The sequence below is a fragment of the Heptranchias perlo genome, chromosome 21 (genome assembly GCF_035084215.1).
Source record: "Heptranchias perlo isolate sHepPer1 chromosome 21, sHepPer1.hap1, whole genome shotgun sequence".
Lineage (NCBI taxonomy): Eukaryota > Metazoa > Chordata > Chondrichthyes > Hexanchiformes > Hexanchidae > Heptranchias > Heptranchias perlo.
This window is the reverse complement of record NC_090345.1, coordinates 25,110,819-25,130,721: the sequence shown is the minus strand read 5'-3', so window position 1 is coordinate 25,130,721 and position 19,903 is coordinate 25,110,819. Positions and strand designations below refer to the sequence as shown.

The 19,903-nt window shown below is 40.0% G+C and overlaps 1 protein-coding gene across 3 annotated transcripts in view; it reads right to left on the bottom strand.

The window, feature by feature from the left end:
* lhpp (phospholysine phosphohistidine inorganic pyrophosphate phosphatase) overlaps positions 1 to 19,903 on the bottom strand; it is a 96,923-nt gene that overhangs the window by 62,063 nt on the left and 14,957 nt on the right. For all 3 annotated transcript variants that reach the window (XM_068002726.1, XM_068002727.1, XM_068002728.1), the window contains exons 2-5: positions 14,303 to 14,490; positions 10,423 to 10,576; positions 4,605 to 4,668; positions 212 to 304 (exon numbers count right to left, since the gene is read on the bottom strand). In XM_068002726.1, the coding sequence (XP_067858827.1) occupies positions 212 to 304; positions 4,605 to 4,668; positions 10,423 to 10,576; positions 14,303 to 14,490 (499 nt within the window). The remainder of the gene's footprint in view (positions 1 to 211; positions 305 to 4,604; positions 4,669 to 10,422; positions 10,577 to 14,302; positions 14,491 to 19,903) is intronic.

The following is a 19,903-nucleotide window of genomic DNA, read 5'->3' as shown; positions in this document are numbered from 1 at the left end:
ACACTTAGCATATTCAATTGTTGCTCCAAACACAAGGTCAATCCAGTTGTGCCTACAATTCACTAAAATTGAAGTTTACCAACTATTCATGGAAGAAAAATCTGTATCCATTTGGCAGATCAAAAGAACCAAAACTACAAGAAACAGTCCAAACAAGTTTTTATTAAACAGGTGACAGTACAAGTATCTAGTATTAAAGACTAGCCCTTACCTGATCTGGCTCCAAGCCCATGTCGGATAAAGCAGACAAGAAAAACATTTTTGCCGGCTTTCCTACAACTTCAGCTTCAATATCACAGGCATACTGGGGGGAGGAATGAAAAAAATTCACATGTACTTCTTGACAGAGAAAGACACCTGAAACAAAGCTGCAAGAAAATTATAGATTTACATTAAAGTCAACAAAGAATATTTGGTAAAGTAAGAGAAATAACAAAATTGTGGATTATTTAAGTGCTTCATTTGTCAAATGTGCAGCAGGCAATAGGTGATGATTAAATGAATAAATATTTGTGCTGAAATATTTGATGCATTTTTCAGGAGAAATTTCTTTTTTTTGGGCGAAGCAATAACATTACATCACAAACTAGGTTACTATGCATTTTTTTGTTTGGAAACTGGATTAAAAAATGAATGCCAATGGCTCATTTTATCAGGGTGATGATGCTTCTTGCTACAGATATTGTGTATAGCAAAGGCAGGTCACATGATGTTTCATGTATCACAGAAGCAAACGGAAGTACGAAAAGGGAGTCTCCCAGTTTTTAACCTTTTTTATCCTGATGTTCAATCCATTTGCAGGCATGGCTTTTCTTATAATCATCTCAGTTTATAAGTTATTCAATAACTCAAATTTTAATTCAAATAAAAAGTACTTAATGTTGTTTCTGTCAAGACCATTCACATCAGTGTCGTGCTTTAGACTATATTGTGCAATTCCATATGCATCCAGCAGAGGGAGCCTAGTTCTGGGGGTGATGCTTTTACTAATTTGACAAACTCCTGGCTGAGATGTATTGGAAAGGTAATCAATGGCTACTGCAGGAATAAGCACATATATTGATCTTATGAAAGAAATGGTTTCTCCAATTTTATTAAAACCTAGTTACACACACACCATAATGCTATGTTCTTGAATTAGACTAATCAGTTTATTCTCAAGTACGAGGTCAAAAATAAGTGAGAAACCAAAAAGTGAAGACTCTGCTGCCCCTTTAAGCCATCTTCATAGAAATTTACCCAAGCAAGTCGGTCTCCATACTCCCACCTCTTTTCTCAGTGCTCTTGCTGATGCTAAGATGCCTCCCCTCCTCCACAAAAAGGGTGCTCCCCTCCATGATGGCCAGCCCAGATCTACTTTTTGTAGGAAGCATATGAGTACTGCCCTATTTGTGTAGTGACAGCTTCTTTCTGTTAAGTCTTGTACTTTCTCTCTTCCCTCTCTCCACAAGCTCTTACCGTGCTTCAGAAGCCCACAGTGGCTTCCTGGCAAGCAGATTTCAAAATTGCAAAGGAGGTTGTGGCTTCCAGTCCTGCTACTTCAAATTAACTCCATTAATCTGGTATATTGAAAGGACAGTGCTGTTTCAAACCCCATTAGATTTATGGGCAGAGACCTATGGTCTATTTTATTCCCATAATCACGATCTACTAACTAAATACTAGCCTTGAATCTTCTGGATGCCACAAAGCATTTCAGATTAAAGCTTGGCCTTTGAAAATGAGATGCCCACCAGTCGGGTACGTATCTGGATAGCCCGAAGAAAACGGGCAGTTCATGTTGCCGATTTATAGCTATTGCACACAATGCTTGTTGTATTAAATTTCCATCATTAATATTCCAGATCCCAGTTGGGTCTCGCGTACACGCTGTTCCATTCAAAAATGATACCATGCGTTACATATCCCTCTTCTGTTTTGAGTTCCTACTAGGAAAGTTGTCCCATCAACAAGCAGAATTGCTGCCATCTGGTAAGAAGTGCAGCTGCTCCTCTGGATGTGTCTGTTTTTCAGTGATTGATATCTGTTCAGCTTCAAATTTTACTCAGTTAACTTTGACTGCTAAATTTCACTCCACTTTTATTATTAGTAACATTCACCCAAGTTTTCAATGAAGCTACAACTGCAATTCCCAATGGTGTGGTGCAAGGAATAGTACATATTTTATGTTCCAGTCAGTACATCAATGCTAAGAAGTGATAGATTCATCTCTTGTGCCTCGAGGTCTCAAAAAAATAAGCCCTGCCACGAAGTATCACCCCTTACACCTATGTCTTTTCAACATCTTACTCGCATAGATTTTGACCATAATTAAGATGCATGCACGCAAACGCAAGCATAGACTGTCCTAACAACATAACACATCCCCTTTTAAATAAATTAAATGGTGCTCCAATCAAGACTCTCCCATTGAGAGTTTATCTAGGAGTAGCTGAGCTGCACTGATTGGGAAAGTGCCAGATTCCACCCTCAGTCAATGCTGAGTGAGCTGACCTCAGTCAGGATGGTGGCAGGGGTACTACTGGTGTTGGGGGGGGGGAGGAAAAGGAGAAGAACCCAGGGCTCCCACTTCTGACTGCTATGCACATCTCTGGATGCCAGCTGAGGACACAAATGGGCTGAACTGTGATATACCACACAGTTAAATAGCTTGGCAATCCTCACACATGAACGAAGGCAGAGGTACTCGAGGGGATCTGTGACACCATACCTCAAAAGGTTCAACACACTGGAGAGAGGGGAGAGAAAATTTGGAATAAAGGCAACAAGAAAAAAAAATGAACATTTCACAAAATATATAAGCAGGCTAAACGTGTAATTAATACGTGCATTAAGAACATTCTCACTTCAACTACAGAAATTGGCCTCAAATTTTAAAAGAGCTTTCAATAAATTCAAAGTTTTGCAAGTCATTACTCACTTCAAATAGCTTTACCAGAAACGAATAGCTACCGGCCAACCAGAATAGTGATCACATGACACTGCAAAAATCAAATTCTCAGAATTGCCAACTTTAGTTTGAGGTACTCCTGGGTTTTCATCACATGACCTCCTGCCTCCAACAGTCCCACCTAGTCAAACAGCCTTTTTTCACCATCTCCAATATTGGGCCGAAATTTGCTGAAAAAATAATGGCGTGTGAATGACACACACTGTTATCAATGTGCAAATCGGCCAGCAACTTGTGGAGAGGAAGAGCCACCCCGTGAATTGTGAATCACGAATCGCCACAAGTTGCTGGATGATTTGCGCCATTCCGCTGTTAGCTTCGCAAAAACAGCATCTCGCACTTAATCACCTGGTGAGTATCATGAAGTTGATGCATTTACAGATTAAGTGCCCATTAAACTCGCCACAGAACATTAAGTTTAGTGACTAGTGTAAGTACCCTTTTAACAACATGTTAATTGTTAATGACTGCCAATCAACCTCTCTGGCCCAGAAAGTGAACAATTAAAAGTGTAGAGTCTCATTCCTTCAGGTAGTGAATTGTTGTTGGAGATTTTAAAAATGTCAAGTTTTTAATTTTTAAACTTATTTTCTTATCTGTCTCTTTTTTTTCTCGCTCTCATATTCCAATCTTTCTTTCCCTCTCTTTATTTCTCTTTCTGTACCTTATTTGACATTAAATTCACCCACTCTAATTCGCTCTCCTTCTCAGTCCTTCCTCTGTTTATTTCTTAATCCTTAAATTTCACTGGTTAAGGAGCTACACTGTTGTTCACCAAGGTCCCAGATGTCCTGTTGCCATCGCTGCGCCATTATCAGCTCGAACTTCCAGCAACTTACAGGAGGAGAAAATTTTGAGCTGAAGGGTGCAGGAAAAAGTCTAACTAACCGGGCATGCTGTGAAATTCCAACCCATTTTATAACTAATAAATGAAGTTGTGCAAAGAAAATGAGAAACACACAGAATTTTTTTTTTAATGCCCCTATGATTTGTACATATTGTTCGCAGCAGTGTCCAGGAGATTAATTTTTCAATCCTGGAGATACCAGGACAATCCTGGAGGATTGGCAACACGAGGATAAATCCATTAAAAAAAGTGACATATAAAGCACTGCACAGCAATTATTTCATTAGAAGATTTTAGGTACAATATTTACTTCAATAAAATGTCATGATTTTTTGAACTAGCTGAAGGCTGAAATGTTTTGAAACAAAGTCCTACATTTCTGATATTGTTTTTGTATATTGTTTATTTTGCACTTGAAGGAAACTGTACATTCCATGATATTGTTAGTTCAACCTGACAAAGTTAGAGGCAGTGTGAGAATATGTAGAAAAGGGAATAGAAAGGGCCACAAACCACTCAAAATGGAACCAGTTTCTAAATACTGAACGTTTTAGAAGGTATGAGTAAAGCCTTTTCTGGTAATTTATGGAACACTATCCATTCTTCATATTTTGTATGGACATTTTCTAATTTTGGAGTTGTAGAGTTTGTTGAATATTACATGTCTGTTTCCACTTGATGGAATTTTAATTTAATACTAGAACACTAATCAAAAAATGTAATATTACAGCTCAAAAATATTACATCAGCCAATGCAGCAATATTCTCAGAATAGAAACAAAGATTTAGTATAAAAATTCTTAGTACCTCTAAGGCCTTCATGTAAACTCCAACATCAAGTTTCATTCCATCTGTTTCCTTATAATATCGCCTACAGTATGGAAACATGAAGAAATGTGGCGATGAGTATATTCAAAAATATATAGAAAGGCCCCTCTGCAAGCTGGTCTTTAGGAGGCATACAGAAAGCTTGGCTATTGCATCTAGCATGTTAGACAGGGCATCTTGCGTAGTTTCCCCATTAGTGAGGAAGCTGAATAATAGGTTACAGCTACAATGGATATAATCAGATAGCATTATAGTGAGGGGCTACCACACTTCAATCTTACAGACCTCATTGAAGCAGAGAATTTTTTTTTTGACAGCAGAAAATAATTCCTTCCTATTGTTTTAGCTCCAATATGGAGCTAGCCCCAGCAGAGACACAATGGGCCAAATGGCCTCCTCCTTTATGCGAATTTAAAAAAACTGAAAGTGATCAAACATTTCATTGCCAATATGAAGAGCAAAGCACATTGTTCTGTAAAGTCTTTCAAAATTATCCTGCATTAGAGACAAAAACATTAGGAAAATCTGTAGATTAATGAAGTGGGGATAAAATATTAAATGTCTCTCAATCTATTGCAAGCTAAAATAAACTTCTAAAAATAATTCATATTGTCCTCTCACTTAAATGTAATTCACCTTCACTCAAGCAGATAATGTCAGCTGAGTGACAGAATTATTGAGCAAATCATTTTTTCAGAACTATTTCTGCTCCATGCCAGATGGACTGCATTAAGATCTCCGACAGCAGATGAGAAATGCGTAACATGGTCGGACATGGTTTTATGGTTTATCTTTCTGCCATTTTCAATTATACACCAAAGCCTCTCTCTCAAATGACCACTTGACCTCTGCTTGAGCAACCATTAACCTTCCATAGGCTAGCGTAAACAGCTTAATTTTCTGACACTGGCATGACTGGAGAAATTACACTGCCAATTCCATATCCCATCTAAAATAGATGCTGAATGTAAATCATTACATTTACAGGAGCCTTCTTGAGTAATTCTGTCATGCTGGCATAACTTTTTAACTTCTCATTTTCTGACTAAAGTATAGATCTGCCTTGCCAATTGTGACTTCATTCTGGAGTCACATTGTATTTTTATCAATCTAGATGTATACCGTAACCATGTGTGTGCAAACTATCTGATTTTAAAGGGGATGATTATGTTTGTGCCTGTGATAATAGAATTTTGAATTATGCATTTTTAAAAAAATTTCCACAATGGAATATTTTTGTGGGCATTTTTCGACCCCTTCTTGTAATTTTTCTCCCTTTTTATCCTTGTCCACCTGGCTTAACAACTTGCAGCTGAGTGGGTAGACACAGATCTTATTTCCAGGTTGCTGCCAGTGCTCTCTGTAACTGGTCACTAGGACACTTCCCTTCCCTACGGTTGAGGATTATTCTAGCCTTCACTCAGTGCCTCCCTGCTTACAAGCCACAGATCAATAACCGAGCAGATCATGACTTCAACCTGCATCCATCCTTCCTCTGTGGCACTGAGTGTTGATGCATTAACGCTCAGTCCCTTTCTGCACATAATTTTATGCATTTGAATGTATAGCCGAATCCCTTGTGCAAGACACAAAGTTGTATTAGTTAATTTGCCATTCTCTGACGCTATATTGACAGTATTTGTGGTTTAATTCGGGTTGCAAGAAAAACATTGTTTTTTCTCTCCTTTCTTTCCCCCGTTCTATTTATCTGATCTTGCAACTTTCATACTGCATTCCTATGGGAGGAGCAATGTTTGAACAATGGTGGTACCTCCTCTCGTCAAAACTAGAGTTTTCCTCCCAACTTTTATTTGTGTTCATAATTTCATGCAGTTTCCACAGGCTCACCCATAGTTTTCACAATCAGAAATTCACCCTCATTAACAGAACATGTAAGGGTTTAATGTACCACAGCATTAACAATGACCTCATACAGAGATAATTTGCACCAAAAGGTGGAAAACCAAATAATTCAGGCTAAAACTAATGATTGAATTTATTTACATGACCTTGAATTACACAGAATAAGAAAAGCAGATAATTCACAATACAATGCTTTGCTTACTTTGAAGCAGTTTTGAAATCAAAATACTAAGTGTCCAAAATTTTACTCCAATTTAGATTTTTTTTTAAGTAGAGGTTTTGACGATCAGAACATGGGTCTTTCTCTGCCCCACAGAGTTTCATCTCATCATCATGGTGTGGGAACAGATGATTGAAACAAGGGAACTGCAGAACATAAAATGCCAGAGACACATGCACTGTTCTACAAAGGGGTTTTCATCCCAGAACAAAGAAAAATTATTAATTAATTTTACCTTAACAGTAGCCCCCCCTCTGATTATTAGATCACTCTGGTGTGTTTTTCCATGGACAGTCAGACTTACAGATCAAATAACTTGGCTTTTCTCAAACCAATAACTTGGCACTGATGAGCAACTGTAACCAAGGATTTAGTATTTCAAAAGACCTGAAGTAATTGCAGATGCAATTAATATATATTGCTGCAGTCTTCATATTCCCATATATAGAGACATGACGATTTACACAACTAGCATCAGGCAGATATTGTGATGCTATGGATGATGTATTGCAAATGAGAGCTCCTGCTCTTCGTCCTCTTCACGCTGCCCAGGTGGTGGTCAGGGCTGGTCCCTCAGTATCGCAAAGTTACGCGGAATGCAGCACATGACCAACAAATACCAGGGCTTAAAGGGTTAAATTATGAGGACAGGTTGCATAAATTTGGCTTGTATTCCTCTGAGTTTGGAGGGTTAAGGGGTGATCTAATGGAGGTTTTAAAAAGATTAAAGGATTTGATAGGGTAGATACAGAAGAAATTATTTCCTCTGGTGCGGGAATCCAGAACAAAGGGGCAGAACCGTAAAATTAGAGCTAGGCCATTTGGGATTGAAATCAGGAAGCACTTTTCACTCAAAGGTAGTGGAAATCTGGAATTCACTGCCCCAAAAGGCTGTGGATTCTGGGTCAATTGAAACTTTCAAGACTGAGATCGATAGATTTTTGTTAGGTAAGTGTATCGAGGGAGTTAAAACAAAGGTGGTTAAACTCCTGATCCTATGTTTCTAAATCTGTAAACACAGTCAGGGGTGTACTGCAAAGTCCCTCCCGAACAGGCAGCGAAAGCGTTGCTTGAGCACACCGATTGTTTGCTTGATTGTATTTTTGGTGGCGGCATGGTTCTCATTGTAGGCCACCTCAGTGGCTATGCCCCGGTTCCTGACAGGAGTCATGAGCCATGTCTGGAGGGGACATCTTTTGTCACCCAGTAGCCAGCTTGTGACTTGACGACCTGGTTGAAATAAAGGCGGCACAGAGCACTGGCGCAGGATGTATGAATCATGGCCCATGCCAGGAAACCGGGCACAGACCTGTATGATGTGCTGCTTGTGGTCCCAAACATGCTGGACATTGATGGAGTGGAATCTATTTCTATTGAGAAAGATGCCAGGTTGGTGATGGGGAACACGCAAGGCAATGTGGATTCAGTCTATGGCACCTTGCACCCTGGGGAAGTCTACAATGCGAGCAAAGCTTAGTGCTCTCTAGTCCTGCTTTGCTCTGACCATTGGGAAAGTAACGTAGCTGTTCCATCTGGTATTGAGAGTCTCGGTGACCTCTCTGATACCGCAGTGAACAGCAAACTGGGAGATGTCACCTGCTGCAGCCTGGGAGGAGCCCGTTGTATAAACGTTATGGGCCATGATGACTTTGACAGCCACAGGCAGTGCTGTGTATACCCTGGTTTGAGGCTCCAGTTGTGGCTGCAGCAGGTAACATAGCTCAGTGTTAGGCCCTTTCACTTCACCAAAGAGGCTAACACATTAATCCTCAATGAAGTTCAGTTAGAAGAAGTGCTCCCTGACAACCTGCTGTGGGTACGGCCTCCTGCGCGGTGCGCTCCTCCTCCCTAGGAGGAGGGAACAGAATCGTTACAGAAAGCGGGATGGGAAGGAATGTAACCAGGGAGTTGGTGGGTTTGTAATAGTTGTCAGGAAAAAGGAGAAAGGGAGAAAGAAAAGGAGGAAAAGTCCAGGAAGGGAAGAGTCAGAGATGGACCATGTAACGGTAAGGGAGGAGTGGAAATCCGGGAACAGAAGTTTGTGACTGAAAAACAAACAAAAAAGCCTGTGACTGTGCAGTTCCCTCTTGGAAAACCTGGTTTGAGCCTCCTTGCAATTCTGTATTCTGGCCACTGGGCAGCTCTACACTAATTTGAGTTCTAAACTCCTGTGTCAAAGGTGAGTTTTTAACCTTTTCCAAATGGTAACGATTTTATAACACCTTAAGATCATTAATTTTGTTTAATTTCTGCCCAACAGACAACCAGTGACCAGAAATTCAATCTCCTCAGGCAGTAAAGATTTCAGGATGCTGGCCTTGCTCAGCTGACTGGTGCCTCTCCCCTCCCCCGACAGTCTCCAACTCCGCCAGAAACAAACCATGTTCAGCCGATTTTCCAGTCAGGTCATTCTCACGGCCTCATTCATTCACTACACGCCATGACTCAAGGCACTGTTAATGCATCCACAAGAACAATGCAGAGGGCCTACACCAGCAAATCTGACCAAATGCACTTTACCAGTTCAAATAATGAATTGATGATTTCATCCCAAATTGTAGAACTCAAAGTCACCGAATCTTAGTGCCAACTAGAATCCCCCATGTATACAGGCCTACAATTCCCTCTGAGATCTTTCATCAGCCCTCCTCCCTCAACTTAGTTGTCTTCCTTACTGTGGTAGTTTTCTTGCCAACTGAAGTAGTTAGTTTTCTGGTCTCACTGGGCTATCCCCACCCTCCCACTGAGGTATCCACTCTCCCCTTATCACCCCCCCCCCCTCCTCTACTTGGTCCAATTGTCCTCCTGCTCGACAGCACTTGGTCTTGACTCCCCATGTGAAAATCATGGGAGATTGACTAGAAAGTTGCAATACCCCACATTTCAAAAACCTCAGGGTGACTGCATTGATATCCCAAGAAGAAAAATCATAGTTGACAGCAGGTTCACTTTTATGACAAAATGGACAACCAAACAAAATAACAATTGAATTAAAATATGAAGACATCCTGTCTTTGCAGTGTGAACGTACATTTCAAGTAGTATTATGGTATGTTACAACTTTACAATCCTGTTCCTTGCATAATGACAAAGCCAAAGCCAAACTGAAACCTTTTACAAATAACAATAATTGTCCAATGCATAAATTGCAGCTTCAGGCAAGATTTTAGGATCTTCAAACTTGGGTGCGCATCTTGAGATGTGAGATTGACCTTTTTCTTTTACAAAAGTGTGAGGAATACTTCAAATTTTACTCAAATTTGTTACAGTTCCATACACCCATTTTGAATATTTCCATATTTCAATATTATAAATGAAGTAATTTCCATTTAAGATTCAGTTATTCCTTGTAGAGCTACAACAGGCAAATCAGTTGAGAAATGCAATGGGAACCAAAAATTTGATCTTTTAGGTCATGACTGTGGGTTCACAATACTTAAATGCCTTTATGTCAACATTATAAAACAATAGTTTTGTGCTATGAACTAGGTTACTGCAGCAAAAATGTTACGATTTATCCTACCTAAGATCCTTAATGGCTTTTAGCTATTGAGCTTTGTTGCAAAAACCTTTGGTTAATCCCTCAGCACAGATCTCGTGAGGGGAGACCCATTGATTTGTCTTCCTCCTACATAATTTAAAACTGGATTATCCACATGGCAAAACAGTTTGCAGATTTTAAAGCTTTCGTATCTGACAATAAAAGCCTCTTACCCTCTGCCAAGAGATAGCAGGATAGGTTTTTCCAGTCCTATCAGAACTTGAAAAGCCTCATTCAGGTTCTTGTAAGAAAAATTTTCTGCAGCATCTCCAATCACTACACAGTTAGGATTCGATTGGTCAATCTGGTTAAACTCTGGCAGAAGATCTGAAATTAAATTGAAGGATAGGACCACATTAAGTGCTGTACTCCCAGTTTTACCAGGTCAATTTTCAAATACTAAGAGTTAACGGTTACAATGTAAAGTCTACTGTAGCAGATTTAATAACACATCATGTTAACCATTTGTTCTCACCTTACCAATACCTCTTTGGTAACATATCTGGCAATGCTGAAGGGGAAAAAGGCATAATCTTGACTGCAAATGATCTGAAAGAGGCTGAGACACACACACACACACACACAAACAAAAAATTTCAAAACTGCAGACAATCTTGGCATGTTTATTGAGCAAGTTTCTCAAAACAAGAAATGGATTATTTGAAAGTGAAGGTGCCCATGCTAGCCTACAGCAGGACTTGCACAACATACAAGCTTTGGCTGAATAGGGCCAGGCAATGATCATCTGCAACAACAAAAAGTCCAACCACCTCTCGTTGACTATCAAAGGCACCACCACTGCCCAATTCCTCACCATCAATATCTTGGTGGTTGCCATTGACCAGAATGGAACTGGACCAAACAAATCAATAAATCAAAAGTGCAGGGCTGCGATAAGTGGCTCATTTCCTGACCCTTCAATGCCTCTGTGCTTTCTACAAGGCTCAAATCAGAATTGTGATGGAATAATCACCACTCGCCTGGATGGGTGCAGCTGTAGCATTCAAGAAGTTTGACACCATTGCAGTTCATTCCATTGTCATCCCTGCCACTGGACTCAATATTCATCCCCCCAGGGCACTGTGGCTACAATATATACTATCTGCAGAATGCACTGCAGTAACCCACCAGGCTTACTTCAACAGCAACTTCCAGTTCCATGACTTCTACCACCAAGAAGGACAAAAGCAGTGATCTCCCACTACAACTGCCAACTTCCCTTCTGAGCACACAACATTCTGAATTAGATATATTTTTGGAGTATTGTGGACAGTTCTGGTCTCCATGTTATAGAGAGGATATAGAGGCATTGGAGAGGGTGCAAAAAAGATTCACAAGGATGATACCAGAACTGAGAGGATATCCTTGTCAGGAAAGGCTGAACAGGCTGGGGCTCTTTTCTCTAGAAAAGAGAAGGCTGAGCAGTGACCTGATAGAGGTCTTTAAGATTATAGAAGAGTTTCATAGGGTAGACGTAGTGAAGATGTTTCCACTTGTGGCGGAGTCCAAAACTAGAGATCATAAATATTTAATAGTTGCTAATAAATCCAATAGGGAATTCAGAAGAAACTTCTTTACCCAAAGAGTGGTGAGAATGTAGAACGCACTACCACAAGGAGTAGTCTTAAATGGTCGACCCCTTATCCTGCGACTATGCCCCCCTAGTTCTGGACTCTCTAGTCAGGGGAAACAATCTCTCAGCATCTATCCTGTCAAGCCCCCTCATAATCTTATATATTTCAATGAGATCAACTCTCATTCTTCTAAACTCGAGAGTATAGGCCCACTCTATTCAACCTCTCTTCATAGGACCACCCTCTCATCCCAGGAATTAATCTAGTGAACCTTCGTTGCACTGCCTCCAAGGCAAGTATATCCTTCCTTAGTTAAGGAAACCAAAATTGTACGCAGTACTCCAGGTGAGGTCTCACCAATGTCCTGTACAGCTGTAGTAAGACTTCCTTACTCTTGTACTCCAACACCCTTGCAATAAAAGGCCAACATGCTATTTGCCTTCCTAATTGCTTGCTGTACCTGCATACTAACTTTTTGTGTTTCTTGTACGAGGACACCCAAGTCTATCTGAACACCAACATTTAATAGTTTCTCACCATTTAAAAAATATTCTGTTTTTCTATTCTTCCTACCAAAGTGAATAACCTCACATTATATTCCATCTGCCACCTTCTTGCCCACTCACTTAACCTGTCTATATCCCTTTGCAGACTCTGTGTCCTCCTCACAGCTTACTTTCCCACTTAACTTTGTATCATCAGCAAACTTGGATACATTACACTCGGTCCCTTCATCTAAGTCATTAATATAGATTGTACATAGCTGAGGCCCAAGCACCAATCCTTGTGGCACCCCACTAGTTACAGCCAGGGAAGGGGAAGCTAGATAAGCAGATAAAGGAGAAAGGAATAGAAGGGTATCCTGATTGGGTTAGATAAAGTAGGGAGGGAGGAGACTCGTGTGGAGCATAAATGGCGGCACAGGCTAGTTGGGACGAATGGCCTGTTTCTGTGCTGTAGTTTCGATGTAACTCGATATATATTGTCGCTTCTTTATCACTGGGACAAAATCCTGGAATTCCATACCCAACAGCATTGCGGAAACACCATCAGCGCAAGTACTGCAGTGGCTAGAAACGACAGCCCATCACCACCTTTTCAGGGCAACTAATGGTACACAATGAATGCAGGCTTGCCAGCATTGCCCACATCCCAAAAAACAAATCAAAAATAAATGATGGTCCAACACTGGTACAATCAATTGAAAATGGATCACAGATCACAGTTGTTCACAACAGAAATGTTTGCACCGAATGTCACCAAAGAAGGTCCAGAGATTTTTCAGCATGACTAATCGTGCAAAGTTAAAAGTGGAAAATTTTAAACCTAAAACTCTTGCTCTGTAAATACTGCACTAAGCCACATCCTTTCTGAATGTACACCCAGAATGTTCTACTTTAGCTCTATGCAAGCAGTTAACATTTCATGTACTGCTTTCAGCTGACAGAAAAACCTGACAACTTAGGCAGGATTGATCTGTATTCAATATTTGAAAAATATTCTCTTGCTCCTTAATGTTCAAATTCCAGAAGCACTTCAAAATATTTTAAAAGCAAGGCTTAGTACCCAGAGAATAACAATGAGAGGGCTTGGAGTGACAGTGAACCAACAGATGAGATAATAACAACTTCAAATGGCGAGCGGTGAATGCTTGGAATGAATTGCCCAGGAAGGCTATTGACGCTGATAACATCAACAATTTTACAAGGTGGGGGTGGGGGGGGGGGGGGGGGGGGGTGGTGGTAGGCATTTGGTGAGAAAATCAATCAAATTATATAGGTAGTGAACTGTCTTCAGGGTAGATGGACCAAATTGGTCTTTTCTGGTCTTGCACATTCCCATGTTCCTAGTATCTTACTTCTCTATGGATGCAGAGCTCCTGGTCATTAATAATAGGAGTGCGTATATAAATATGCTTTTTGCAATACAGTGGTAGACTGCCTTAGTGTCTTTAGATATTAGTACTTATAAAATGATCTGGCTTTCACAATCCTGAATATTTTCACCACTTATCCAGCCTTATTATAATATTCCTAATTCACCAAACAAATTATCTTGTTCATACTATACACAATTCAGCCATTAAGGAAATTGTTAGGGACAACTATCCTTAAAGAAGAACTGTTTCATCTTTGCACCACATAATTTTTGCCTTTCAATAAAAAGGACTCAGCAAAAACATTAATCTGTCTTTTCCAGCTTGCAGCGGTGAGATGCCATAAAATGGAGGGCAAAAAGCCCTATTATCAAGTAAGCTCTCATAGGAACAGGCTAAGCCCGTTGAGCCTGTTCTGCCATTCAGTTAGATCATGGCTGATCTTGCCACAAAAAAAATAGAATTTTCATTATTATAAAACAAAAAAATGTATCAAATTTCATGACAAATAATTTCATGACAATAAAGTTTAGTTATTTGATTAGAACCATGCTGAGCGCAATAAATTCAGCAGCAACACAAAAGAAACATTTGAACACTAACCATCATGTACAAGGAGATGTGGTCTAAGTCCACGTTCCTTCAAAACTTGACAAACAGCAGGGGCAGGAGCAAAGACTTCAGCGACAGTGATATCAAACCCCAAGTTCTGCAACTTCTTCACAAACTTCTCCCGGGTAGCCTGGGTTTCGTTGGTACAAAAACGTACCTTCAAATTGGCCTCCTTGATTCTGTACCAGAAAAAATAAACTGTTTATCTTTAATAATGCTTTAAATTAATGCTGGCATTCACTAGAGTTAGAAAAAAAATGACTTGAGTGTTACAAATAATCTTCTTTGGAGTAATATGCAAGATACCTTACATCATCACTGTTTCGGCACTCTGAACAGAACTAGGTAGACTAGAGAACATTTCTAGTTGAGCTTTTAACTTGTGCGCCACACTGGCAGGTTTTCAGCAACTGAATGAAAGGAATGTAAATAGAAATACTTGCATTTATGTAACATCTTATGCTATATTGAAATTTCTCAAAGCCCTTCACACATCGCACTCCAAAAGTAGCTCATCAACTGTCATGCAAAAGCACCATGTTCCAAAGTCACCACTAAGTTTAACAAAAGAAACTGATCAATAAAATTAATGACAAGTCCTGTCTTTCATTAATTATTGCACTAGGAATTGCATTTTCACACCAGTGATAAGACTAGGGAAAATTCTTTATAACTATGGGCATAATGCACTGGCATTGTATATGGCAAGACCTATGAAGAGATCATTATCTGCATTGAAATTACTAAGAAAGTACAACCAGACTCAACATCAGAAGTTCAGCAAGAAATATACCATAGCTAAGTCTACAAAACAGTTGTGGAAAGTAGAATACAGGAAGCAAGCTCAATCTTCAAAGATTATCATCAAGCACCCCTAAACAATAATACTATATTGCAAAATGGCCACCAAGAACTGACCAAGTACCTTCAATTTAGCAAATAAGAAGACAAGAGGTCAAAACCTCTGACAAATACATTTGTGTTATTCATATCAATTGTGCTGGAGGCCATCAATGGCTTGGGTTACACTTGGAAGTTGTGACCCATCACCCTTGACCTCAAGAACCTCCAATGTAGCATTATTCCAGTTCAGCTAATGTCGGGTGGATCCTCTGACCATTTATATTGCACAATAAACATGTACCAAAAAGGTGTAGCTTAATTATTAGGCATTCCATCATCATTACATGTCCTTTTGAAAGGCTGGCATGAGATTCATGTCATTCACATCCCCGATTAGATTACTACTTTTAAAGGAAGCTCACAATACACAAGCTATTTTAACAACTGCAAATAAAACAATTAAATCTAGTTCACAGCTGAAACTCAATATTTATGAATTTCTAGGGAGTGGTACAGCCATTTGCATCAGAGTTTTCCTTATAAAAGTTTGAGCCTGTTTATCAAGTACAAATGGAAGAATCAGATAAATTTGTTCACTAAGAGATTTCTAAGGAACTGAACTCTTTTTAAAACGTTGCCAATCATATTAAAATATTCCATTACAGCAAATGCAGCCTGCGAACATAAAACAACCCCAAAGATAATGAAACCATTGAGTTTTATCAATGTTTGTGTTAGAAAGCACATCAGTCTACACTCTGAGCAACAAAAAAAGGTGTACGACTTAACAGGTCTTTCTTAATGAGACTGATGATCAGTTTCTTTAGCACTATTTATCTTAGCTAATTACAGTTAGTGTGAATTATCAATTACAGTTAGAGGTAATTGCCCTTCATACAGAAAGCTTTTTTAGTTCATTCAGGGCCATTAATATAATGCTACAATTAACAGTCACATTTACATTACCAATATATCTCCATTGTTCTAAATTGTGAAGTAATTTCATTTTTCACAGGAGAGCCGCTCATAATTTACTGATGCAATTGACTGAATAACTAGAGAGACTGTCATGGGGCTAATCAGTGATAATGAATTATCATTTGACCTTGTGAGGGTAATGCACAACACATGCTCCCTTTGAATAACTACAGATGACATCTGCTGCAACTTGCACTTCAGTAAAGTTTGTGTTCACATGTGAAATCAAAGACAGCTAATTATTTAGAATGCATAGCATTCTGATAGTCTAGGGCAAAATAATCTCACTAACATAATCAAACTCAATAAAACACAACAAAAAAGTAAAATAAAAGAAATTCAGTAGAAGTTAAAACTAGAGACTGCAAATCCCTTGGTTATGAAAGTGAAAAGAAAGTTTAGCCTTTTAGGTGGAGCCCAAAGTTTATCCTCTTTCAGATGACAACTATTTTTAAACACAATAATAAGTTAGCTATAGTATGTACTTCGCAGACCATGGGGCTCAGAAAAAAAAATGGTAATTATCTGTAAAGTAGAATACTATTACTCTCACCAAATTGCACAGACCTTTGATAACACACCCAGTGAAAGCATCGACTGCTACACCAGCATCACTTTTTCCATTTCCCATCCTTAAGGGTTCCATGCAAGAGCAATCCAGCTAGTCCCATTCCCCCGCTCTTTCCCCGTAGCCCTGCAAATTTTTTCCTTTCAAGCACTTATCCAGTTCCCTTTTGAAGGCCATGATTGAATCTGCCTCCACCACCCACTCGGGCAGTGCATTCCAGCTCCTAACCACTCGCTGTGTAAAAAAGTTTTTCCTCATGTCACCTTTGGTTCTTTTGCCAATCACCTTAAATCTATGTCCTCTGGTCCTTGACCCTTCCGCCAATGGGAAAAGTTTCTCTCTATCTTAATTCTACTTAAATGTTATGTTATCAAAAGATAATAGAAAGCAAGTTCTGAAAATAAGGAATGGATTATATCCACACCCAGTGAAAGCATCGACTGCTACACCAGTATCACTTTTTCCATTTCCCATCCTTAAGGGTTCCAAGTAAGACTACCAATTGCATACCGTGGGCAATTGGGTATTGTCTGCAATCTCAAGAACTGTAGTTTAGGCTCTCCCCAGCTCATTTCAGAGAGGGTCCTTACTGCCAGCAGAGACAGAAAAATATTGTCCCTCTTCATTGGATTCAAATCCAGGCCTGAGAGGTGAAAGGAGTGTTAGATAATCCAAGGCATCACCCAATCCATTTGGCATGTTTTTTTTTTGTTGTGATGGTGGCTTTCATTCTTTTTCTCCTTCTGGTATCTTCAGGCCACACACACCCTGCAAGTCAGGGAGGAAGCTAATGTTTCATGGACCTCCACCGATGCTTCTCTATAACTGGTCAGTAGGAGGTGCTAGACTGTGGCTTAAGAATGACAGTACCAGGGAACTAAGTGCTGCAGTGGGTCAGACGTTGGCCTTTCAGCTCTGGGCCGTGGGTTCAAATCCAGCCCACACTGATAGGATGGAAATCTCCTCTGTATGCTGTCTACAAGAGTACTTTGTGAATTACTTTAGGCAGTCTCCATCCAGTTCCCAGCAAGCACGTGCCCATAACTTTCCCTAATCTGGCAATCTCACTCAGAGCCACAGTGGAAAAGCAAAAAGATGTTACACTGGTACAGTAGGGGTGCACTTTAGAGGTGGGGGCTGAGGCATGCTGTTGGTGCACAGTAGTGGGAGTTTTGGATCTGGCTGTGCTAGGAATGCTTAATTCTGACACAGGGTGCCTGAAATGGGAAAAGTTCCATTGCTCAGCACGAACAATCCTCATTTTGATGAGCCCAAAAAATTACAGTCCTTCCATTTTTCCTCTCTTCCCCTTGTAGAGGTGTTTGTCCTCTGCTCACCCACTTATGCCGTTCATTGTAGTGATGACACCTGGATCAGCAATTCAGATGGGGTTTTGGTGGAGGGGGGGGGGAGCAACAGCAGTGATGCCACTTGTTGTTACTCACATGGACTGTAACATCACAGTACAGTCTTTCACAAATGTGTCATAATTCACACTTGATTTCTGAACTCAAATGGTTGTGAAGAACCGAATATATAAATATCCTTTCTCCAGACTTACTTCTGAAGGGCCATTTCTCCTTTTATTTAGATTCCCTATACCCACATGGTTCCCTTTCCTGTCTGACAGGGTGATTAAGAATCCTGTTCACAGGTCCTCAACCATATTATTCTATAACTAAACCACATTATTCTGGAACTAGTCAGTAGAAGATGGACAAAAGTGAAGTGGGTTCACTTCAGTCTCTAGTTATCTGCACCTTCCCAAGGCTGTCACAGAGCCAGACTTGTTCAGTGCATGAGGGAAACAGAAAAAGTGCGCCATTCCATCTCAAACCATGCTGCACACAGCTTGCTAATCTATTGAAATGCTGCAGTACCTGCCTATACAGACACTCATCATTATGAGATGAAATGCAGGACTGTCAGAGGAGTTAAAGTTGGTTGAAGATCTGTCGCTTAGCTACTACAAGGCTGCTTTGAACTGACCTTTACCTCACCCTAACAGGTCAACAGTCTGATGATGTCCCACAATGCAATTACTGAACGTCAGATGTGCAACTCCTTACAAATCACCCAGAATTCTACACATCTGCTGGCTGTCAGCATCTGCCACGCTCAGTCATGTGCAAATAATGAAAAGCATTTGTTATTGCCCCAGAACAGGTAAGCATTATGACAATTACTGTACTATCCCAACTGACCTTGTGTAAATCTAAATTCCATGACCCCTTTATGCCATGGGTATGTGGGTGTTGAAAGTGATCTACATCAGTGAATGAGGTTTGGACAAATTCATTCATTTTCAGATGCAAACTGGAAGAGACAGAAGAGTTGCTCACGCTTTGCTAGATGCTAAAGAATATAAATGTTCTCCATTTGGAACATTTGACCAGGTAGCACTACTTGGTATAAACCTCAGAATAAAATTCCTTTAAACTTGTGTGGCAAACTAGAATTGTGTCATTACTTACTGCTGCTGGCCAAGTCCAGAGGCTCTCAATTTTATTAATGGTAAATTATCACATCTAAAATCTGGTGAGGGAATTGGATGGATCCAGTTCAGACTGATGGGATGAAAAGTCACCTCCGTCTGCGATGGACTTATGTGAAATCAGTTCTTGGCAAGCATGGGCCCAAAGCACAAAATCATCTCCGATTTGATAACCTCACTCAGAAATCCCACAGAAATGGAAAAAAATGCCATATTGATGCAGCAAGGGGTTTTCCAAGGATGGGGAAGACTGGAAGAAGCTATTCACTGCTACGTCTCACTTGGAAGCACTTGATCCTCACACAAGGTGCCAGATATGGGTAAAATGTTCCATTTCTTAGCAATTGTAAACAATTTTACAACACCAAGTTATAGTCCAACAATTTTATTTTAAAATCCACAAGCTTTCGGAGGCTTCCTCCTTCCTCAGGTGAATGTGGAACTGAAACCCTCGAACCTATCGCATTTATAAATCACAGAACAATGCCTGGTGATTACAGAGAGTCTTTTCAACTGCCCGTTGCCAAGGCAACCAAAGTGTTCAGACAGATAGGCGTTACCTACAGGCCCACCGAATATACAAATGGCCAGAACTAAAAAAACAGATGATGTGGAGATGCCAATTAAAAAAAGAGCGAGAGAGGTAGAAACATAGAAACATCCGGAAGGAAAAGACAGCAATTGACCCGTTATATTAAAAACAGATAAC